Here is a 26,529-nt window from a genome sequence, read left to right as displayed (position 1 = left end):
TCGTAGGGCTGGAGAGATCGATTTACATCTACATCAGAATATATAAAAACAGCGACGGACTGGGATAAAATTTTTACTGTGGAACAATTCCACCAACCGGCCCCTTTCAACAAATGTAGCCCCTATATTTTGTTATCCAACAATAACGTTTATAATTTTATATATTTAAATTGGTCCTTTATAAATTAATATATCCACGCTCTTGTAAATGAAACTATATTCAATTCGAGATAAACCTACTTTGTGCTTGTATATTACTGTTTTAAGAGAAAGATTTTTTGTGTACTTGGTTGTTTATTTTCAACTTGATACAAAACAAAATTTTGGCAGCTGACTGGCAGTTATATATTTTGACAAGTTTTATGAATTGTAATGGACCGGCCCCTGTGGAAAGTTCCATAACTTTACTATGGTCAGTCCACACTTGTATAAAAACCTCAAATGAGGCAGAGAAGGGAAAACAGAAAGAATACTTCGGTCCTCGATCTATGAGAATATCTAGATACTGAGTTGGCAATCTTAGGTACTTTATCAAATACACTCACCTGGCAACCCTGTGAGCAGAAAATATGAAGCACTGTGTTGCTATATTTGTGTTCTGTGTTACCTGAAATTTATTCAAATAATGTGTAATTCGTAATTTTTGTAACTGAAGCACGTGATGTTTGGTATTTTAAGATGGAACAGAAACAGACTGCAGGTAATATGTGTTTTTGACTGCTTCTGTCAATGATAGTGCAGATTTACTTAAGCACAGCCGAAAGCACGTAGATTTAATAATATAGCGCTAGAACAAATGAACTTGAGTTCAGATTGAAAATTCCTCACAGTGCAGGTTAAGAATACTCCTCCAAATTAAAAAAAAAAAAAAAAAAAAATGTACCTTAGTCAGTCAAATCAGTCCCTAAGACGTACTGTACTCTTATGATCCTGGTACATGCCCAAATAATTACGTACAGATTAATAATATGCGTTCAAACTGATGTGTCCTGGAAATGATTACAGGCTGTCATGTAATTATTTCTTAGAAATTCACTCCTATTGCGCATGGCATTTAGTATCTCCCCGAATCCATCGACGACTTCGAAGTTGGTACTATGCTTATAGTGAGTCGTTGTAAACAATTACTGGGAATGACAGTTAACAGTTCCGACCTAACGAAACCTAACAATCAATGGCTACATCACAGTTACAGATAATCCGTAATCAAGGGTTAACTGCTATATCGCCGGACCAATTTTAGAAAATTTACCAGATGAATTGGAAAATTTATTTTGGTTTATGAAGAAGAGTGAGTGCAAGTCAGGTTGTAAGCGGCACTATATGCAGGCGGAAGGGACTATTTGACGAAGAGGTACACTTGTTACGATTTATGGGAAAGACAATGTTTAAATGGTTCGTAAATGACAAGATTGTGACATATCGTGCTTAACACGTTCGCTGCTGAGAACGCCCGTCGGCGTCCAGTACTGAATTTGGCATACGCGCCGGACGCCTCTCGGCGCGCGTCCTCAACAGCGAACATGTTAAGGTTTATAGAATTGTACAAAAATAAGTGGTGCCAGTTGTTGAAATTTTGTAAAGGCATAGTCTACTAAACAGGGAAACAGTTTATCGTAAGTCTGGAAACTGGGCAAGTTTTTATTTTGACTCGGATAGTGACTGCAACTGATTCATCTGACCCGGTTCTCGGAGCAGTTTAGGAATCACATTCAAGTTACTCCACCTGATCGTAAGGTAATGTTACGTGGTATTATCATGGGGGTAAAAGTGGGACAAACCGAGCCATGCGGGCTTCTAACCTGCTTCACTCGCTGACGATCGCTTAACTATTTTTCGTAGCGTAAGTAAATAAGTTTTTTTAACAATGAAGTTGTGTGTGAAAAGTGGACTGTATATCACGTGACAGCGCCAAAGGTAAATATAGTGTCAACAAGTGACTGAGACACACACAGTTCCAGATAGTGATTGAACATATAAGAACCGATTGAAGTCACTGAATCAAAGTAAAATCTTGCTATGAATCAGGGTGGAAAAAAATCATGATTTTTTTTTAAAAAATCATTTTTGTTGATTTTTTAAATTTAAATCGATTTTTTTGATTTAAATCGATTTTTTTGATTTAAATCAAATCTTTCTCCTCGTATAATACAAGTCGCGAACTAAAGAAAAGCATTAGGAATTAGTATTAAATGCTAATTATGCCATTTAAATGAAAGTATTGGGGTTGAATTTTGAATTATCCCCAATCGTGAACCTATATCAATCCCAAACAATGTTTCTTAACCCTTTTAAATTATGGCTCTTTTTAAAGGTAAATTATAGACTTTCAGTCAAGCAGCTACAGCATCATCCCTATTTATCCTAGGATGATGGTACATACATCACCCTGTTTAGAATAGAACAACTTTTGAAACGGTAACATTCACATTTCCCTATCATGTCCCTGAAGCGGGGAATTTTGAGAGTAATCGGCATTTTTTAAATCTTTTTTTTTTTTTTTTTAAATTTTGATCCCCTCTGGATTCCCCTGTGTTAACGCACAGATCTCAAAATCAACTGGGAAATACTAAGGGGTGTACTAAATGTGTGTACAAAATTTCAAGCTTCTATCTTGAGTAGTAAGGGTGAGAAAACTATTTAACAATGAGCTAAGAACATCCCCACAATACCCAAAATGACCCGGATGTAATATAAAAATTTCCTCAGACATCCCTATTTATCCTAGGATCATGATTTGTACATTATTCTTTTCAGAATAAAATAAATTTTCAAACGGTACCCTTCAAATGTCTCCATCATGTATCTGGAGCGGGTAAATCACGTAAAAAGGAATTTTCTATTAAAAATATCTTTTTTTAAAAATTTTTACCTCTGTAAACTCCTCCCCCTGTTTTAAGGCAGAGATCTGAAACAAATCTGAAAAATACTGAGGAAATGTGCAAAATTTCAATCTTGTAGCTGCAAAAGTAAGCCCGCGAAAAATAATATTCCCCAAATACCCCAGATTCCAGTACAAAACAGGATCTCAGGTAACAGTTTCCTAAGACATCCCTATTTATCCTAGGAGCATAGTACGTACATCATTTTCTTCAGAACAGAACAGCCTTTAAAACGGTACCATTCATATGTCTCCATCTGAGACGGGAAAAACACGAAAAAAGCAATTTTGTGTTAAAAATATTCTTTTTTTTAAAAAAAAAAAACATTTTTGCCCCTCTGGACCCTGCTGTTTCCGCACAGAGATCTGAAAACATCTGAAAATTATTAAGGGGTGCACTGAACGAGTGTGCAAAATTTCAAGTCTTCTGAGTGCAAAATGTAACCCGCCAAAAAATAATAATAATACGCATAACAAAAAATATCTTTTTAAACTTATGACGTCATCACACACTATGCCTTAACGCAGAAAGGCGTGAAAGCATATGTAACGTGTTCTAAAATGCCTCCAGTCTTGAAGAAAATGAAGTAAAAAGCCTTATTGGTACTTTTTTAATCGAATAATGAACACTCTACCCTATCACCTAAAACTAGGTGATATAATTTAAAAGGTTAAGCATTAAGGAAAAAGTACAGCAACGTTTATCAAAATGACATTTTTTATCACAAAAGTTACTGATATTTGGCAGGGGTCTATTTTAAAAAACTCAGAACTAGCTTGCGGCATGAAATACATAAATTTCGCCTAAAGTTAAAAAAATAAAAAAATGGAGAGGGGATAGGACCCCTCTAAATATGCCCTATTATCTGGGAACAAACAAACAGACACGCACAAAAAAGAATTTTCGTCTTAAATGTCGATGGTGATTTCCCCGTTGGAATAGTTAACGATTTTAAAACCGAAACCCAATGTTACGAAAAGAAGAAAGCAGGATTGTTCAAAACGGGATTTTCCCTAATCATCCCGTGCATGACACTTGTTTTCATACTATACTGTACATTTGAGTCTCATTGTATTATGATTATTAACTTCCATAATCGAAATAACAGAACAGAAACGGGATTTTACTTATTTTCACTTTAAATTAATTTATTTCGGAATTCGATTTAAATCAACGATTTTTATTAAAAAAATCAAGTGATTTAAATCTTGATTTATATCGTGATTTAAATCAATCCACCCTGCTATGAATTGAAACTTCAGAAAGGAAGACGAACATCTTACCAATCCTAATGGAATCTAACCTAATTTAGTACATTTCGGTACGTTTTTGAATGGCATTTAGTATCTCCCCAAAGGTAGTGCAACACAGAAGCTATGGATTTTATGACATAAAGTGTATTTACACGTTCCTCGTTTATGCATATAACTCCCGCCGCTGACGCGCCTCCTCCGTACGGACGCACCCTGCCTGCTGCGCTCCAGCCCAGACTCGGTCAGATAGCATTTGTGCTTTTTAGTGGTCACCTAGCACAAGTTGGTTCATGTTTTATGCACTAGTTTTTATGGCGTATGTCCACGCTGTATTTCGAACAATAATCACTACCAAGTGAGCCAGGGTCACAACCTAGTCTTTTGGGGGAGAAAATATAGCGGCCCAAAAGTAGGTATACATTCCTGTATGTTTTATATATTTAGGTCTGTATATCTACTTTTGGGCCACTCTGTATATTATTCCTTTTTTTCTTTCTTTCTTTCCTCGGTTTTCGTGTGGTCCGGCAATACAGCAGTACCTTACCAAGTGAGCCAAGAGTTACAACTAGGATTTGGGAGAGAAACTAAATAATATCCCAGATATAACTAAGTGTCCAGATACCATAAAACGATTGAGCCAAAAAGATACGGTCGCCACTAAGAGCGAGAAAGTTATCTAACCGAGTCGGACAAGAGCATAGGAAAGGGCGCGTCCGTAAGGAAGAGGCGCATCAGCAAACCGAAGGTATACGCATGATCGAGAATTATGCACAAACTTGATATTGCAATCACTCGTTTTATCCTTAGTAACCCTCGTAATGGTTTGATACTAGTGACCACGCTTCCAGGCATAAAATAGTAATTTCCTACGATACCGCCGGAACACTTTGTTGGCCGGTACATTGTCAAGTTGGCCAGTACACTTTCAGTTGGTACAGTTCTGATCATGTATTGCATTTGTACTGGAGAGTACTCGATCTTTAGTGTTTGTGGAATAAAAATAACTTCATTATTACAAAAGGAAATGTCCCCGCGAACTTGATGTCAAGTTGACTCAGGAATATCTCCAAAATCAAACTTATTTAAAAGGTCTTTACGGCAATCGTTTGCGCTGAAAAATGTCCAAATATGAATTCTCTTCCGTAAAATTAGCACAGTTACAACAAAATAAAATGTGGTCAAGTTTGTTGGGACATTTCCAAGAACAAACGTATTCAGAAATTTCTTCAAGGCAATCGTTTGTGCTGAAAAGTTTCGAATTATGATTTTCTCTCATATGAACTAACGGCCTGTTACACACACACACGAACTGTCCCACCACTCAAAAACATGGTGTCTCTTTTGCTTTCAATGATGAAAGCGAACTTTATTTTATTGAATAGTTTGTGTTAGCGCTCTCCTTGAAATTGCCCGAAGGCAAACTTTCTCCCGTTAACGGCGTTATTTAAAAAAAAAAAAAAAAGCATCAAATTGGCCGGAATGTGTTATCAAGAAACATATGACATCTTTTCTTGTGATTTCAAAAGACATATATACTATTTGCAGTGAAAATGAAGATGGGTATGAGGGTAAATTGTAAATTTGTAAAGGAAATGCATGGAAATGTTCGATAACGAGTGGAAAAAAATTATTTCTTCGTGTACACTTTGTGCGTAATAAATAACTGTTGCATTTAAGGAATCGAACTCGTTGCTCTGGATCCAAATATAGAAAAGTTCAAATGCTGAAAGCTAGTGCTGTACAAATATAAATGTATCAAGAAAATCAGCTACACATGTACGTTTCAGAATAACATTACACTTAATGTCCTGTATCTTTTTACGAAGTAAGCGGACCATTTCCAAAGTTAAAAGGATATAAGCAATGAAAATACTAACAACAACTTGTATAATATAAACAAAACAATGAGACCAATTTTTGGATCGTTGTAATAGTGTAAATATTGCATATGTGGCCACGTCCCGTCCCTGTAGAAACTCAATGGATGCTTTGATGATGAACATCAAAAGATTTATGTACGTACATTTCTGCATTATTCTTGAAACATGTTAGTTACATTTGCTGTGTACCCGCAGCTTCTACTATTAGGAAAGGAAGAATAGGTTGGAAGGGGAGAGTAGAGAAATTAAGAAGAAAACTTTTTTGAAATATCCTTAGATTATTTACACTTCCGAAGTAACTTCATTTCATATTTCGATTTGGGAGAGAGGGGACAGGACTGTCCACCGATATAATTTAAGTTTCCGGGTTGGGAGCTCACGTGGTTTCGATTCCAAGTTAATTAGTTGGTCCAAGTCTCAAATAGCCACGCTGCTAAACGGGACGTTAAACTCAAGTCAACAATAAGTTGAGTTTCATTTTTCATTAGTATATTACTGAATATATGCTGCCTTCCATTTCAATTCAGGCAGAGCATGTACCATCACCATCTCAGATATTGTTGAAACTTTTTTTATAGCAACTAGACATGTTTTTAAGAGGCCCATATTTTTTTGTTTTGTCGAAAAAAAAATTCCCGCCAAGTAATGAGCCATCAAAGACGGAGAGTGCAATTTATGAATTGTAGAAGACATGGAAAATGGTCAACTTCGGGGCCCCACCATTCAGCTGTGGAGACAGGTAGAGTAATAATTCTTGTTGTAATATGTACATAGGGATATAAATAAACTATATTTTATTATAGTTTGGTTTGCGCATGCGTATCTTTTAGTACATAAATTAACAAATGAACGTCAATTTATCTGAAAAGTCCAAGTTTGCGAATTTTTTTCGAGCACTTCCGGTTCGAATTTTAAAATTCTGTTTTCACGGTTGGTAAGACCTAGCTACCCACTTCCCGAAAAAAAAAAAATGTATCGCTTTTGTGTGCAACCGTTTTGTCGCAAAAAATTAGAGAAATTGTAAAATTTTCAAAAATCGCCATTTTCTCGAAAACACCTTCTTTTAAGATTCTGAAATTTTGTCAGATGGTTCAACTTTACATGAATAATAAACACACCAAATACCATTCTCGACCAATGCTTCATAAATTAACTGCAGCCTTTTAAAGTTAGCGAAGTTTCGTTAACTTTGATGTCACAGTTAGCAACACTGGTAACAATAAAAGTGCAATGATTTGATGATGTTTGTGGTTCACATTCATTAAATGATGAATAAAAGATTTTCTTGACTGTTTTTTTTTTTATTATTTTTTTTTTTTTTATTTTGATCAAGAAGGCTCTCTGAAATAGTAAAATGAGCCTCCCCCTACTCCTCCGTTTTCTTAAACCGAAATAATCTGAGGTGGAGATTACGATTACGAAACATACAAATTTTAAGTTTACTTGGAATGGCCATCCAATAAATTCTGATGATCTACTAAAAGCCTGAACTATTACCTCAGTGATGAATTGGAATGCTCCAGACAAATTCTCAATTAAGCGCGATGTCATTACAGTGATCGAAAAAGGATAAAAAATTTAAAAAATCGAATCGTTTTCTTACGCGTTCCAAAGAAATTTACTGACTTTTTAAACAGAACAATCCCAACATAGGAATGGGTCACTCGGAATTTTACAGTATTCGACTAAAGTGTGTCAGTCCGCAACCTGCGAGGGAAGTGTGTATGTGTGCGTGTGTATTGTACAAATTTTAAGTTAGCTGCTACTGCGTTGCTACAAATCAAAGGTGCAGCCTGTATTGAAGCTGTCATGAGTGACCTATTTCCTTTAGTAGTATGATCCGTAGAAAATGACAACTGTCTTCTTCAAGAATTTGGTGAATGTTCTGGAGAGGAAGGAATAAGCGTGGAGTCTTTAATTATTGATCCTGATGAAAATGAAAGTGTTACGTATGTCATATGGGAAAACAATAATCTCGTTAAAAAACTGTGCCACTTTCAGTTTTTGTATCGTACATTGCTGGTTTAACTGTAAGAATTGTAATTCATGACTACATCAAGAAAATCCAAAGAGAATTAATTGCTACCGAAAAGCAACGTATAAAATTTCAAGATACAAATTCTATTTTACTTCATGTGAACTTCGCTGAAAACTGGACTGTTATTCTGCAAAGTGAAATTCAGAGTTATCACCGGAATATGAAACAATTGACAGTTTTGTTGTAATAAACGACGATAAAACAAACGATTCGGCTCATGTACTCATAGCCGTAGACAAGGTTCTAAAAATACTTGAAGAAAAGCTAAAATATATTTTATAGAAAAAGGTTTGAATGCGAGAAAATAACTGTCTACAATTTCCCAAACCGTGTCAGTGATTTCTGATGGTGCTGCATCCCTTTAAAAATCGCTTTAAGATGTTGACAGGTCCGATAAAGCAGTGGTTTTGCAGTGAAACCGGCCATGCAAGGGTTTCTGCGACGGTATTGAGGTGAGGGGGGGGGGGAGGGGGATGTAAAGAATGTGGCAACGCGGCATAACCTTAGTCAAATACAGATACATAGTATTAAAACCGCAGAAGAAAAAAAAAATGAAATGAAATCTTTAAGTTTTGCGTCCCACGATTATGCCGGTTAGGCTAAAGGAGACGGTGATGATGAGAAATGAATGAAATGGTGGAATGCAGAAAGTGGGAGGAAACGGGATAACCCCGAGAAAACCCACGAGCACGGTGTTTGTCCACCACAAAGCCCACACGGTGCGATCTGGGATCGAACCAGGGACCCCAAGTACCGCAGGTGAACGCTCTACCACTGAGCCACCGCGCCCCCACTAAAACCGCAGAAGAATTCGAGAGTATAGTGCAAGTACAAACTCCGGGTATTACTCTCGTTTTGTCGCCTGGAACTGAATTCGACGACTTCCGGAAGAAAAAAAAGGGAAAGTATGCGACTGGTAACTGGTATTCAACGAAGTCATCTTTGGCTTTCGGAAAATGGCGAAGTTTTTATGGCAGTAACGGGTCACCATGAACTAACTTCATGCTTCCCCCAAAATCGAACTTCTGCGATTCAAAGTGTAGATTTAAGAAATCTGCAGAAAGGAACTTTTGTTACATACATAAATGTATGATAACCAGTGGTGCGTAGCAGAAATATTATGAATAAATCATGAATTACGTGAAGTTGAAGTGGTGTTTATGCTTCCACATGGACCTTGAGCATTTGTGACTATCGACAATGTGCTACGCAGGGGCGGATCCAGGACGGACTTCTGGAACGGGAGGGGGGGGGGCGTAATACTGCTACTTAGAGCTACTTTTAAGAGCTCCAAACTCTGAGATCGGTTTTATTTATATATAAAAGAAAAAACTTTCTTCCCCCTAGATCCACTCCTGAACGAGTTGTGAGTGAGCCAACACTTGTTGGAGCACCTGCACGATTACATGCTATTGGCGAAGAAGACACCAACCAAGCAAATGATTGGTCCATGTAAAAAATAAAAAAATAAAAAAAAATCAGTGAAATTTTGTTTCCTAAGACCATTTTAAGTAAGTGAACTTGAAATTTGTGCGTTTCGTAATCGTAATTTCCACCTCAGATTATTTCGGTTTAAGAAAACGGAGGAATAGGGGAAGGCTCATTTTACTATTTCAGAGAGCCTTCTTGATCAAAATAAATAAATAAAAAAAAAATGTCAAGAAAACCTTTTATTCATCATTTAATGAATGTGAACCACAAACATCATCAAATCATTGCACCTTTATTGTTCCCAGTGTTGCTAACTGTGACATCAAAGTTAACGAAACTTCGCTAACTTTAAAAGGCTGCAGTTAATTCATGAAGCATTGATCGAGAATGGTATTTGGTGTGTTTTCTATTCATGTAAAGTTGAACCACCTGACAAAATTTCAGAATTTTAAAAGATGGTGTTTTCGAGAAAATGGCGCCCAAAAATGGCGATTTTTGAAAATTTTACAATTTCTCTAATTTTTTGCGACAAAACGGTTGCACACATTTCACGATTAGCTTTTCCGGGGTTTGAGTCCGACTGGAGTCGAACCTCGGTTCAGCTGAAAACGCTACAGATGTGAGGATTTGTTTGCTGGGCTGCCTAAATATGACTTCCCCTCCTACTTTATTTTTAGACCAACCCCTCTCCGAACGGATTTTAGGGCTTTGGAGAAAGGAAAGTTTTAAAAGTGGAATAAAAAAAAAAATTGCAAGTGCCAAAAAAAATGCTTTGCTTCCGATTTTTTTTTATATAATACATGTTGTATGGCTGAAAAAGGAAAATGTTTTTTTAATTTTGATTTTTTGGGAATAGCTGCACTGACTTTCATTGTGCTGTATAATTTATACAAAAAACGAAAATGGGTAGCTAGAAAAATTATTAGAAATTAATTAACGAAGAATATTGCCAAGTTAATTAAATAAAAAAAAAATAATGTTTTAAGTGAAAGTCAGTTCAGCTAGATTTTTATATAGCAATACTTAAAGCTTTGTTGTTTTGCCTAAATTGAGATTACAGGGAATTTGAACTTGATTGAATAGAAAAGATAATATTGAATTTGGATAATATTGATAGAATTTTTAATTTAGATAAGAAAAATAGCAACAGGTAACAACATTTGATGAAAACATTTGCATTTAAAAAAAATGACATACTTATTTTATTGAACTTTTACTGTAAAGGTTATTAATTTAAAAAAAAAATACTACAATAACTTTTGAAATTTTGAATGTTTGTAAAATTACATAATGCTGATATGTAACATTAATACAAACGGCATTTTAAACCAAATTATGATTTCTTAATTAAAATGCAAGATTGTAACAAGTTTTTAAATTATAACTTGATTGCCATAATTTTATTTGATAGAATTTGAACAGTTTTTTTATTGTGTACAAAGTACTTGTATTAACAATACCAGAATTGAATTTATGGGGAAGCTGTTTGATTAGTTTGATTAATTACTTAAATGACAGAAAATTTTTAGAAAAGTATTGAAGAATAGCAAGATAGAATATTGCTTAATGAAAATTTAAAGATTATAGGGGTCATGACCTTTAATTTTGAGTTACTTGAAAGAAGATTGACAAGGAAAATGAAGTATAGTGAATTAATATGTTTTTAGAGTATATAAAATTTAGTTTTATAATTTTGCTTTACATTTATGAAAGCAATTGATATTAATATAAAAATACCATAGTTGTATTTACACACTTTACATAGGTGATTTACATTTGACATAAACATATATTACTATAGATCAATACACAGGAAATTAAATTACAAATTTACTTTTAGAGATTGATCTTTCTTGGCCAATATTTATACTTTACATTATTTTAGGTCGTTGACGCTTATTTTTTTTAATAATTACCTATAGAAAGAGACTAAAGTTTAAATATGATTTTAAAATTAATTGTAATACTTTATGTTTGCTTACACACATTTTGTTATATGTATTTTATTTTTTATACTTTGTACAATAACCAAAAATTATCTGAGATATTTTTTTTTTAACACAATGGAAGTGTAGTAGTAGTTTATTAATAACAAAACAAATATTTTTTGTTTTAAAGTAAAATTTATTTTTGTTTCTTGAGATACCTTTTATTTTAGCGGGCTGAATAACTTAATAATGACTAATTATATTTTGAAGTTATTATTTAGAATAATTTAACGTAAGTTATATTTTGATTTTTTTTTGATAGATTATATTAATTAACAATGATTATGTATAATAACTGATGTTTTTAAAATAGAGTAAAATAAAAAAAAAAGCTGGTTTCTGTAGTGATGAAGATACGATGATTTAACTGCACTTGAAACTTTTTATAATTCATTTTAGGATTTTTTAAAACACACACTTAAAAAAAATGTACTTTAAATAAGTTTATTACTGCATGATTAAACTTTAAATTAAAAAAAAATGAGTAGCGTTTTTGGGAAGTTGGCCACTAAAAATTTTTTAAACATTTATGTTTTTTTGTTACTTTAATTGCGGGCAAATGACTGTTGAGTTAGTAGTAGTTAACATTTGAATAAATGGGTTAAGAAAAGGAGCAATTTAAAAAAAATGATAACAGAAGTTTTATTTTGATTATTTGGACACTTCCAAACTGACCCATATAATACAAATTGTTTGGCGTCCCTTTGGGCGTCTTGAAAGTATTCGTGCCAAGAAAGATTTATATGAAAATGGAAAACGCCTCCCAATAGGAAAGCAAGTATAGATTCTACCTTGTCTTTTAATTTTACACGACACGTAGAATCCTTATGTTTTACTTGGAGTCCGGAGTTAAAGCATCCAGCTGGACCTTGCACTTGCTTTTTGGAGAAGACATAGAGTACCATTTTATATACACACAAACTGTCCATTTTAATACGAGAGAGAGTTTAAGTTGTGCAGGAATTTGGGATATTAGCACCTTCGTTGCTATGACACTAACTATGAGTATTTATTTTCTGAACATATTTGTATAATAACGATAAATAAAAATATACATATGTGTGCAAAGGCGTTGTGAAGAAATCGTTATGTCTTGTGTTTTTGCTGCACGCTTTTTGTAGCAACTGACTTAGTTTTTAAAATTTTGTTTTTTTTATTTTTTTGTTAATTTTTGAATTTTTTTTTTTTTTGTGTGGGTGTGTTTGTGTGTCCGTTAAAATGGCTTGGGTTTCTCCGCCACCCGAGAGCGATAAATTGCCATGGTGATAGCAAGGGTCCTTGGATCTTTAGTGAGATGACTACTGCTCTGTTTTTTAAAGATATTCTTTTTTATCCAGACTCCAAACAGAACACGAAAAAAAAATACATACAAAGTGAAACAAAAATAAAAATACAAATTTTATTTAATAATATATACACAATTGTGAGAGGTGACGACTGTCATAATTACCCCCCTCCTAAGATGAAGCACGAGATGAAGTGAAACGGAAGATCTGCTTCACACAAAAGCGATACATTTTTTTTTTCGGGAAGTGGGTAGCTAGGTCTTACCAACCATGAAAACAGAATTTTAAAATTCGAACCGGAAGTGCTCGAAAAAAATTCGCAAACTTGGACTTTTCAGATAAATTGACGTTCATTTGTTGATTTATGTACACCTTGTCTCAAAAAGGTTGAGCGCATTCTTTATTGGTGTTTTGAGGCAAAAATTTTCTAAGTCCAGCTTCGGGTATCTTCGGGGAAAAGTAAGCCAGGTTCGAACCTCCAAGCCAGCCTTTGCAATCAGGAAAAAGTTTGCAGATGTGTTTTTCTTCTTTTAAATATAATAAGACTTGTTACCAAGTGTTTAAAAAAGCAACATGGATTGAAATTCTTAATGATACAATATTTCGAAACCTTTTATTAATGTGAGCACATGCTTGTTTGTCATTTAGCTCTCTATACGTAATGGAGCATTTAAATACGTTAAAGAATCTTTCCATATGCAAAAGAATGCTCAAAGTTAAGAAATAGAACGTAATTATCGCCTGAGTACTAAAATAAAATTCAAAGTAGAACAGAAACAGCGTTTGTCATGGATATGAATGTCATAATTATCTTGAGATCCGTTATACATCGCTAGAAGCTTAGTTCTAGAAGTCCTTGTGTTAGCTCATTGGTAAGCTGTCGGATTTCAAATCATAAGGTTGTGAGTTCGAATCCCATCTGGGTCAATACTTTTTTTAAAATTATATTTTCCGCAATGCATGAAAAATTATATAAAATAATTACATTAAGATACATAAGTTGTTTATATATAACATAATAATTGCAGAACATAGTAATTATTATGTTTAAAATATAACATCTGAGATAATTTTCACAGTAGGTCGTTATTATATATGAGAATGTTAAATACAAGTTAGGAAAATCGTTTAATAGCAATAAATAAGTTATGTAGTGTATTTATTTGCAGCTATTTGTCATACAGATTTAACTTCTCAATATTCTCATTACAGTATGTTATTTATATTCGTGAAATACAGTATATTCCTACGGATATAGAAAGTGTTTAAACAGAGTATCCAAAGTCGTATCCTGCTTCAAGACACATAGCTTTTCCCGATCCCCTTAACGTCACGGGAAGAAACACAAATTCTCTTTAGAACGGAATGTCGTTACTTAGAGTCTCATTCGAATACGTTGAATATGCTTTTGTGTATTCATCTCTCTCTCTCTTTCTCTCTCTCTCTTTCTCTCTCTCTCTCTCTCTCTCTCTCTCTCTTTCGCTTTGTTTATGTGTGTGTGTGTGTTGCGGAATATCCCAAGTTGAATACAACATTTGCAAAGTATATGAGCATCATTGTCATCGAATACCAGAAATTGAAAGTCGTGTTTCTTCAGGTTAGGTTTGCGTGTTCATGTTAGCTCACTGGTAGAGTACGGACTTGTCACTGAAGAGGTCTTGAGTTCAAAGCCTACAGCTAATTATTATTCTTTTGTTAGTAGGATTGCACAGAAATCGGATACAAGGAGTGGTTTACTTCTAGAAATATTTTCAGAAGCGTTTAGGTAGCCCTGAAAAGGGCTGTTTTCGGGAGTTAAGGCGGGGACATTAATATTGTGTCCAAGACCCTTCTGAATTTATTACACGCTCCATTCTTGTGGGCATGGAATCTATTACATGGGTGACAAATCTATCTCCTTCCCCTACCTCCAGCCATGCTTCGGAAACAAGATGCCACAGGTCATCCTGAGTTCTTGGTGGATCTGCCTCAGGCCAACTTTCCCTTAGAGTACGCTTCACTTCTGCTCACATATTTTCCATGAGATTGAGGTCTGCTCCACGAGGCGGCCAGTCGATTAAATCAATCTCAGGGTGCCCTGCGAACCATTCCTGAACCACACGGGAATTATGTATTGGCGACTGGTATTGCTGGAACTGAATTACACCATCAGGCTGAAACAGATGGCACCATGATATTACTGATAATGTCTAAGTACTGAGCATTGTCCAGATGTCCTTCAATTCTATGAAGCTGTCCTGCTCCGCGACTGGAAATCCAACCCCAACATAAAATAGATACATGGCCACTGCGATTGCAAGCAGCCACATATCCATGGTCATATCGGGTGCCTCTCGGACGATACACAAAACGGCGTCCCTCCTTTGATGTTGTGAATATGGATTCATCTGAGAAAACTACGTTTTCCCAATTGAGACCCACATTCGCCTGTGCAAACGCGAGACGGTAAATTTTGTGGTTGTCTGAGAGTTTTTCCTTCACGGCAGCAACACGGCCACGTAACCCAGCATGACGAAGCCTTCGCAGAGCTGTATGCTTACTACCAGGAAAGAGAGAAGCTTCCCTTATCTGTCTAGACGTCCTTAGTGGGTCTAACCGGGTTTCGTTTACTAATCTCGCATCTTGGGCTTCGGTTGACACATGCGGACGACCAGGAGATCGTAAATTACCAGTCTGACCTGTAGCACCATATTTCCGAATCCATTGCCTTCCTGTAGAGGCCGGGACACCTACTCGCCTGCTAGCTGCAGTTGCAGAATAACCTTCCAACTCCCATAAAGTAATTACTGCTGTACGTCTATCCGTAGTTACCAATGTTCTGAGCTGTGAGAAGAAAGCAATAGGTAAAAGCTAGTACTTGACGTGTGATTGGTTACTTGCACGACACGCCTATTGTGGGGAACAGCGTTGCCAGATCTAGCATAATGATGCTAGATCTAGCATAATTTGCATGTCTCTAGCACCTAGCATCTTGCTTTTAGCATCCTGCCCAAATCTAGCACAATTTCAGCAAGTTATCAAAAAGCCGTAAAACCTGGAGAAGTTGGTCGTGGGAAGAAAAAGAACCGCAGAAATGTATCCTCTTCCATTAATTCATACACTCGGTAAACCATACAGGCAGTCTTATTTTCCTAAGTAAGTTCGGAACGGCTTTGGGCTTTTTTTTTTTGTGTGTGTGGCTCCACCCAGGGTTTTCTAATCCTTTAACTCCGAGGCATGGGCGGAGCTATGGGGGCCATTCTCCCCCCAACTTTTTGACAACTTCACCATCTTTACTTCTGACTTCATGATCATATTTATTCCTGAAATGACAGCTCCGAGACCGACCAAAAATCTGCCCCCTCCCCCAGCAGACGATTCCCAACTCCGCTTATGCTGCGAAGTAATTTTCTTTCAAAATATGTAAACAAAAACTTTGCATTCATTTATACGATATATACGCCATTGAGTTTGGCAACGACTGCAGTAATTTAGTTGAGTTAAAATTTTGGTGCGTGAAGTATTGAGTTCTATCCATGCATTCTTGCTCTCTGTGTATTTTAAGTTACGTTATCGTATCTCAACTTTGTTTTTTTTTAAACTCCTGAATTAGTAATTATGAGGATTAGCATAATTTGACCAAATCTAGCGTAAGTTCGATCAGGTTTTGGAATAATTCCGAGCTGTGAGTCTGGCAACGCTGGTGGCGAACGACTTGGTCAACGACTCGCGAAAGAAATCTGAAAATGGTGCGCCGTAATAATAATAATAAAAACAGTTTTTATAAAGGAATATTAATACATACGAAAAGCTGTTTAAAGAATGAATTGTTATACTGACTTTACACGTATAAAAACATATACCATATACCAAACAGATTGAGCGATATGATTATAGCTGTTTTGAGACGAACACTTTCCAAGTCCAACTTCGGGTGTCTTCGGAAAACAGTAAACTAAAGCTGCTGGTTCGAACCTCCAAAGCCAACCTTAGTAATCGGGAAAAGATGTACAGATATGTTTTTCCTTCTGTTAAATATAATAAGACATGTTGAAATGGTATTAAGTGTAGAAAAAAGTAACATTGATTGAAATACTTAATGATACAATATTTCGAGACTATGTATTCACACTCTCGTTTCGTCATTGTGATTTCCATACGGAAAAGAGCATTTACGTATGAGCTCAGTTATATTTCAGAAGCAGCTTCCGAAAAGCGGTCATGTTAGCTCAGTGGTACACCACCGAGCGTTTAAATCGTGAGTTCGATACCCGTTCAGGTGAGATTCATTCATGATATTCTACTTTCCTCAATGCATGAAAATTATGTAAAATAGTTACATTACAATTCATCAGTTGTATATATATTTTCATATCATCAGTTGTATATATGAGTTGAATATATATATTCATATCATATATATATTCATATCATAAGAATATTCATAAGTAATTCTTATCTTTAAAATATAACATCTGAGGTATTCACAGAACGTCGGTGTGTTATGTGTGAATATTGAATACAAAGTTAAAAAATCGTGTAATAGCAATAAATAAGTTATGTAATATATTTATTTGCAGCTACTTTCATCGCAGATAACTTCTCAATATTCGCATTACAGCATTTAGGTTAGAGCATATCGAAAATCGGATCGTGGTTCAAGACAAAAAACTAGCTTGCCCCAAACTGTCACGTAAGAAATTCACGAATCGCAAAAGTAAAGTGAAGAGATTGAGAGCGGTAATTCCTTAATCGCTCTCTCTCAACTTTCTCTTATCTGCATTTATACATATAAAAGTGTATGTATGTATGTTCCATCATAACTCATGTATGCCTACAGCAGGGTTTCTCAACCTGGGAGTCGCGGCCCCTAGGGGATCGCGAAGATAGGCGGAAGAGATAAATATAGTTAGAATTTAATACCAGAAATTATTTTTAAATATTATTTTTAATTTTGTTCTGATAGGCATACTTTTATTTTTTATACACACTGTAAAGAACAATAAAAAATAAGTCTACTGAACATTTTCAAAGGGTGTAGAATTCGTGTTACTATTCGGTTCAAAGTCTCTTGTCGTCGCGAATTCTGTCGAGAAATTTGAAGCTTAAAATATACAAAACGATAATCATGCCTGTTGTTCTGTATGGTTGCGAAACATGGTCGCTTACTCTGAGGGAAGAACATAGACTGAAAGTATTTGAGAACAAGATCCTTAGACGAATATTCGGACCCAAGAGGAACGGGAATGGGGAATGGCGGAAACTTCATAACGAGGAACTACATAATTTATACGGTTACCCAACATTGTTAGGGTCGTCAAGTCTAGGAGGCTTAGGTGGGCAGGTCAGGTAGCTAGAATGGAAGAAAGTAGAAACGCTTTGAAAGTCTTGACTGGAAGACCAAACGGAAAACGACCATTAGGAAGACCTAGGGGCAGATGGGAGGACAATATTAAAATGGATCTCGCTGAGATAAGAATACAAAGTAGAAACTGGATCCAATTGGCTAAGGATAGAAGTCAGTGTAGAGCTTTTGTGAACGCGGCATTGAACCTCCGGGTTCCATAGGCCATAGAGTTAGTTAGTTAGTAGAGTTGTTTAAAAATGAATTTAAATCAAAGAGGTATGATATAAAACTAATGAGAACTGTATATACAAATACTAGAAAAATACACATGAAACAAAACCTGCACATTGAAATACAATTAAAATTAAAACCTAATGAGATACCTAAGCATGGTGTAATTTCACTAGTGCAGCAATGCCCGGTTCAATCTTCATGACGAATATTATCAAGCCGTTTTCAACTGATAAGCGATTTCTTATCTTTGTTTTAATGTTTACCATTAAAAAAAAAACACTTTCGCACAAGTACGATATAGCAAATGGAATTATTACTTTTAAAGCAGCAATCACCAGACCAGGATATTCTTCTCTCCTCATCAGGCAGAACTTGTCCAAGTCTTCGTTACAGAAAACCAGTTGCAAAGACTTGTCGCATGATCATTCTATTATTTGGTCAAGAAGTTGTGGGGTTAGATCGGATACGTTAATGGCCTCTTCAATGAAGGAGTTTAACATCCATCTTGAACCAGCACCTTCGTCGTTGGGAATATAGATATTACAGTTACTGTATCCACTGTCAGTGCCGGGCGCCGAAAAGAGAGGCCACACATTTCGGAGGAAGTGTGTTACTCAAGTTAGGAAAGTGCATGTGCACATGTGTAAAATAGAAGGAAAAACGTAATAAAATGTGCTCAAAATTAAGGAAAGGTAGGGTTTATTTTGAAAATGTTATTGAGCTTCGTGCCAACCATGGTGGCGCTTCGTAGCTAGTCTGTCGACGTCACTCATATATACGGTGACATCGTACTATACTCTCGCCCCGGGCAATGATTTTCCATGGCACTGTTCACTGTAAACAAAAAAAATGGATTCTACTATTATAGAAATAGGTATGAGAAAAATCCCACACAAGCTTATTATAAAACAAATTATAAAAGGGTCGCTGGCAAGAGCGTGTGATAAAAGGGGATCGTGATAGGAATTAGATTGAGAACCACTGGCCTAGAGTAATTTTAACCACATTTCTTATAGTTTCAAAAAGAGTGCTGTCGGGTTACCTATGGTGAATGGGAGGGGGATACATATAAAAGATTGCTAGAAAATGATCGATATTAGATTCATAGTTTTCGGGGTCGCTTAGATAAATAGTGAGACTTTCAATTTCGCTTAACTCCGATTAAGCTCTCATTAGTAGGGATGGGCACGAACGACTTTTCTTTGAAACTCGACTCGACTCGAAACAGACATCTTTGAGGTCTACTCTTGGACTCGGCGCGAAAAATATCTTCCAACTCGACTCGGATTAGAGTCAAGTCGAACCAAAACGAGCCAAATCCTGTGTGTAGTCCTACCTAGACAATACATAGACAATAATTATTCTATCATCAATTATACTACTGTTACTACAAATATTATTATTATTATTATTATTATTATTATTATTATTATTATTATTATTATTATTATTATTATTATTATTATGACAACACCGTGTACAAACATGAACGATAGATGGTTAGTAAAGGAATACTTAAAGCTAGTTGACTGCCGACGTCGGTAGTCATGAAGTCTACAAGGCAAGGACATCGTTCATTACCCTAAGCTGTAAGCGTCGGTGGACTACAGATGGTCAACTATTAACCTCTCGCCAGAAATTGGTGGCCCCGCAGCGACGATCCGTGATGGCCCAAGTTCCATTTTGAAAACTTTACTACCAGCGGCAGAGACGCGATGAAACGCCAACGAACCACAAAATTACTCTCCCAAAATATGTTAAAATGCCTATATGTGTGATTTGTTTATATTTAGGTAAAACAAAAAAACACAAAACAAATACCCCGGGGTGGACGCGAACTATCAATATTACGATTACTAGGCACGTGTTCTTCTGACTTCCCCACGGAAACGATCATAAAAAGCTTGGTTGTTGAAGGATAAATCATTGACGTCTTAATTTAGCCAATCAGACAAACCCCTACATCTCGAGTTCTAGGAGGTCATACCGTGAACCGTTTCAGATTTATTGCTTTCTGGTGGAGTACTATCCATGCGCAAAATTTGAGCATAATAGCCGACATGCATCTTCGGTGCCTCTTATCTTTAGTACAATTTTAACCAGAGATGGTGTGGGTCAATGAAAATTTGATCCACGACCCACCATGACCCACTATGACCCACCACCCAAATGATCCATTGGCCCACTCTGACCCATCAACCATCGTGATCCACTCTGACCCACCACCAACTATGAACCACTCTGAACCATTGCGACCAACTCCGACCCACCAAAACCCATCGACATCAACTCTGACCGATGACCCACGTCCTCCTCTCCATTGACTAAAGAGATTACACTTGTAATAAAACAAGACTGTGAAATTATCGCTTATCGGAGTTTGAATTTCTACCGTCATTGGCTCAAGCACCTCTTTGTTACAATACTGGTGGGTCTGACCTTTACGATATATAATGGCAAAGTGTTTCTCATCTTCCGAATTAAAATGAATTTAAATTTATCATATGTAATTATTTCTTTGTTGCCTTACAGACACATTTCAGTAGAAAATAGGGTGAAATTTAAAAGTTTCGAATCAAGGAAAAGTAGACCAACGTAAAAAAAAAAAAAAGAAAAAGAGAGAGAGAGAGAGAGAGAGAGAGAGAGAAAAACTAATTTTCTATATAATTAAGCATGCCGTACTAATTGGAAATGCCCATGTAATTAAGTTTAGAATACAAATTTTATGGCCATTTTTCTCTAACTTTATGGCTTGATTGCCTTATGCTCGGAACGCTCCATATATTAAACACCAGCTTCAGCAATTATAAATAGAAAGCAGTGGGTATAAAATTCAAAAAGAACTTTAGTTTGCATTACTCAATTTTTTTTCTCAACTAATATTAATCGTTTTCGATTATTTTTACAAATCAACCCACTACCAATTTCCAATATATAGAAAATGCACCCCCGTCCCCCCGCTCATAAAAGACAATTTTAAAAAATGCCAGGGCATATTCTCTTTATTTTTAATAAAGAGTTATATGCTGAATTTCAGCTCTCAGTTGAACGGCTTGTGAGATACTAAATTTTTCGCAAAAATTCGGACTTCTACTCCCCCTAAGGATATGTATTATAACGAAAGTGACACGCGTATGATAACTTCCCAGTTGGGATTGGAGCCAATACGTATATACCAAACGTCAATTCATTTGACTTTGCAATTTGACCGTGATGATTACGCAGACATAGTTACTTTCAATTTTTTATGATACAAATCCTTATTTCATATGTTACAGATGATTCAAAAATATTTTTTCAAGCAGTTAGCTCCTCTAGAATCTCACAGGCTGCATCCCAAAATCCAACTCCTACTATCCTATGACAATCCAAAAGTGACTGAACTTTTTTTATTATGAACAAATGACAAAAGAAAAATGGAGATCTTGAAAGTAAAATGTAGAAAAGCTCGGTGCCCCCAATAACTCCATATTTCTCCGCCCCTTCATTCCGAACTTAAAAATAAAACTTAATTCGAATATGGTTAATTAGTGAATTTATTACAGTTAAATTCCACTCACTACATGCTACAGCTACAACTATGTAAGAAAAAATAACAACTGTGAAACATGTTCTGAATTACTATTACATTTCTTACGCTATTATTAAACATATTAGAATAGTAAAAGATAGGGATGGCCAATTCCGGAATTTTTACTTTCCGGAATCCGGAAAGTAAAATCGGAAAAATTCCGAAATTCGGAAAAATTCCGGATTTCGGAAAAATTCCGGAATTCGGAAAAATTCCGGAATTCGGAAAAATTCCGGATTTCGGAAAAATTCCGGAATTCAGAAAAATTCCGGAATTCGGAAAAATTCCGGATTTCGGAAAAATTCCGGAATTCGGAAAAATTCCGGATTTCGGAAAAAATCCGGAATTCAGAAAAAATCCGGAATTCGGAAAAATTCCGGATTTCGGAAAAAATCAGAATTCGGAAAAATTCCGGATTTCGGAAAAAATCCGGAATTCAGAAAAAATCCGGAATTCGGAAATTATTTTTTCTTTTTATAATCCTAAGAATTTTGTTCAAATGCAAACGAACAAATTTCCTTTTTGTAATCCTAAGAATGTATGATGCAAGTTAAGCTGAAACTTACATCCTAAAGTATAAACTACTCAATCTTCCCATGGTTAATGAGATGTAGTCCAAAAGTACGATGTACTCCTAATATTTAATTTTTGTTTTACTGTGATATTGTCCAGAGGTAAGACATATATCACACTGAGATAAACAACTTGACATAATGAAGATGTTATCATACGTAGTTTTCCAGAAAATCGTGAGAAACGATTTTTTATGAAGTTAAAATATGCGTCGCTTGTTGCCAGTGTGATGCAATTGATAACTTGTATGCTGGAATAGTCTTATTATTATTATTATTATTATTATTATTATTATTATTATTATTATTATTATTATTATTATTATTATTATTAATCGTTTATGTACTGTAAAAGAAAAATATGAACCGTTAAGTAGTAGATTTTATCTGTTGTTTTTTGATATCTTCTAACAGTAATAACAAACTGCTTGTAAATACGCAATGATTATCAAGGACAATGGCATATTAATGTAAGGACTACTCTGCAGACTAGCAATAAACAATAACAGATAAACAATAGTTGCAAAAAAAAAAAAGTAACTAACTTGGGCATGTCAGAATGTTAGCGAGAATATAGGGACGCATTGAGACTAGCAAAAAACGTGGTGTTATTATTACTCAAAGGGCCGTACGATGGAGGCATTAACGTTAATGTTAATGGCACCAATGAGCACTTACTTGCTCTAACGGTTAACCTCATTTTTGAGATGATTCTTAGAAGTGGGCGGGTTGGCATGCAGTTGGAGTACTAACGATTTGCGTCACTATCGAACACTAACGTAGCACTAGCGACGTTTAAAGTCGAAATTGGAGTCTTACGCGCCTTTGGCGTGGGAGACCCGGGTTCGATTCCCGGCGGGAGCTCATGTGGTTCGGATTCCACGTTAATCAGTAGGTCCACGTCTCATATAGCCTCGCTGCTGAAAGGGACGCTAAACTAAAATCAACAACAACAACAAGAAATTGGAGTCTGACATAAGTGGCTTGTCAACTTCACGGACATTATATTTTCCTTGAATGCGAGAATTTTGCGCCCGGGAAATTTGCGCCCTACCACAAAAATAGGAAAAAATGCGCTCGCAATATATTTGCACTGGGATGTTTGCGCCCTACCCCAAAAAGAGGGGAAAATGCGCCGGCTATATATTTGCACTGGGATGTTAGCGCCCTACAATTCAACTTATTATTGTATTGTGTAAAGTAACTTCCACTCGCACTTGAACTAGTCTTGCCTCTCATCGTCTCAGTGAGTTACTCCATCCGTTATAATATTCCGAACAAATGAAAAAAATACAATTTTAGTTCACTAAAGGGCAATCCATACAAATACAATTTTTCATTATACTACAAAATTTACAATAAACGTATAAATGACTGATATATAATTATTTATTAATATAATCAAAGAGTATAATTTAATCTACAAAAGGCTGTTTGGCTCTACCCAGATATCTCTGTTCACAATCCTTGCGAGTTGTCTGGCTTTTCAGGACACAAAATATAGAAAAGAAAATGTAAAGTGAATGTAAAATCAGTTCAGTAATATTATCAAGAAAACTATGTACAGTGTGTTTACTTGCTGGAATTACACTTCAAACACACAATTGCGTTCAGTCGTTCTTTCAGGAAAAATGTTCCGGGGGGCACATTTAGTATTCCGGAGGGGGGTCACTGCTGGTACTATTCTATTTATTATTATATTATAGACGTATTATTTTGGTCTCCTCCGAGGGGGCACTCTGAGAGCTCTGGGGAGGCCAGTGTTCCCCCAAAATCATCTCTGGAAGAAGCAGTGATTGCGTTGATCCGTTGTGTTCTTTTGGCTTATATTGAAGTTTATTCTCCCCTTATATAGCCACAATGAAAATAAATCACAAATGGCATGGTTGTGGGGGGAGGATTGTTTATGTTGTAATGTCAGCCCCTCCGAGGAAATGCGTAAGCTCCAATAGGTTCTTTTATTTCGCAGGATTCAAACTTCCCGGTGGAGGTACTGTACATCGCAGGCGCAATTTTCCCTGTTCTTGAGGTAGGGCGCAAATTTCCCAGACGCAAAATTCTCGACACCGTTCGAATGACCTCGGAAGACGATATCTTTTTCAATACTTTTTTTATATTCTTTTACTCGAGATTCCTTCATAGCTTCTTATTAAAATACTTACTAATATATCCTCATTTTATTGTCCTTACCAATCAATATGGGTATGTTGTCAGTAAAATATTTAGATTGATCGAGCCTCTGGTGTGTAACCACAGTATTTCATATCATGCCCCCATTAGAAATCTTGGCTAAATGAACCAATATATGTTGCCAATAAAATAGTTGAGAATGATTGAGCCCCTGGTAAATAACCACAGTATTTCGTGAGAGACCCCCCCCCCTTCCTATTACCATATTCTAGCTACGTGCCTGACTCAGCTAATTCTCTACATTCTATACCAAGCACACATTTTCTAAAGCGGAAAATGCTCTCTAAATACCTAAGCTCATTATTTTCAGCAGATGCACAAACTGGGTAACATTCTATCTACATGAATGTTATATATGTCGATTACTGGAAACCGCTTCTCGCTATCTATTACCATATTTACTATATAATGATTAACGTTAAAACCGGAAATGGTTGATTTGTACCGCTTCCGGTTTGAATATTACATTCATCAGGGAACTCGATTCTTAACTATTGACTCTGTACATCATGGCCAAAATTGATTGGTAATCCATCAGATAGTTCTTGAGACTGTTTGTTTCACTGACGGACAGAATGAATATATGGCTATAGAGTTTTGATAAACTAAATTCGTTAATGAGTGATGATGGAACAAATATAAGAAAGGGAACCAAGAGTACCACCGGGAAAATTTTCGAACACAAAATTAGCCATCGAAAACCCACAAGTCCTGGGTTAGAATACCATAGATGAAATCTCTACCACTGAGTCATCAATCACCCGCTTATTAGTTTTATTAATTATTATATTAATATAAATTAATGAATGCCTGCTTATGTTAATTATTGAACAATTAAATTGTATACTTCGTAAAGTCAAAAATTATAAATTTGTATTTACTGTACATACAGTGAGCGCAGAAAGTGTTCGTACACCTATGCTATTGAAACGAGAATGCCTGCGAAAAAGAAACAGAAAATTTAAGAAGTGTAATAACACACACAATATGAATAATGAAAACTAAGCTTTATGAATATATCAATAAAGAACCACAAAGACAAGTTTAATGGTCAGAAAGTAAATAAATTCCGTAGAAAATGTATAGAGTAGACGCAAAAAGTGATCGTACACCTGACGTACGAATACGAAACAAAGATACCACAACTGGGGTTCACTAGTATTCACCTGAGTATACACCTCTGTATAGCATGGCGAGTAACAGAATAAGTTTAGTTGTGAACAGGAGTGAAAAAACTGCACGGTGGGCTGTCGAAATGGGAAGCAACCGAACAGAAACAAATGAGGAGACAAGAAAAGTAATTATTAAAGTGCATAAGAAGGGTAAGTCTTTGAGAAAGATAGCAAACCTTAGGGGCAGATCCAGAGGGGGGCGATCGGGGCCATCGCCCCCCCCCCGACAAGAGGAAACTTTCTTAGTTTATATGTAAATAAACCCATCCATAACAAGTTTGGAGCTCTTAAAAGTAGCAATATTACTGCCGACCGCCCCTTCCCCAGAAGTCCGTCCTAGATCCGCCCCTGTATAGAGTAGCCACAATCGAGTATTTTCCGCTGTATGTTTGGAGTCGTTGTATTGCTGAACAATAAATTGTTTTCAAGAACCATCTTCTGCGTACTAGTATGGAGATATTCCTTTAATATGTTAATATACACTTTGTGGATCATCACTCCATCGATAAGGTGGAGACGACCCACTCCTGAGGCACTCATACAACCCCAGACGAGCACGGACCCTCCTCCGTGTCTTACTTTAGGGACGAGATTTTGAGGATTCATCTCTGTATTCACCTTGCGCCATACCATACGCCTTCCATTGGACTCGATAAAATTAAATTTACTTTCGTCCGAAAATATGACCCTATTCCAGAAAGAAGTC

General features: G+C 35.9%; 1 protein-coding gene across 2 annotated transcripts in view; it reads left to right on the top strand.

The window, feature by feature from the left end:
• The first annotated feature begins 220 nt into the window (after positions 1–220).
• Positions 221–26,529, top strand: part of LOC145666397 (uncharacterized) — a 79,811-nt gene continuing 53,502 nt past the window's right edge. The window contains exon 1 of one of the 2 annotated variants that reach the window (XM_081733600.1): positions 221–700. In XM_081733600.1, coding sequence (XP_081589726.1) covers positions 679–700 — 22 coding nt within the window. In that variant the 5' untranslated portion in view covers positions 221–678. The remainder of the gene's footprint in view (positions 701–26,529) is intronic. The other variant, XM_081733599.1, reaches the window with a different exon arrangement.

The sequence above is a fragment of the Thermobia domestica genome, chromosome 12, assembly GCF_964235325.1.
Source record: "Thermobia domestica chromosome 12, izTheDome1.hap1.1, whole genome shotgun sequence".
NCBI classification, from domain to species: Eukaryota; Metazoa; Arthropoda; class Insecta; order Zygentoma; family Lepismatidae; genus Thermobia; species Thermobia domestica.
The sequence above is the reverse complement of the archived record's forward strand: the minus strand, read 5'-3'. Positions and strand labels throughout refer to the sequence as shown.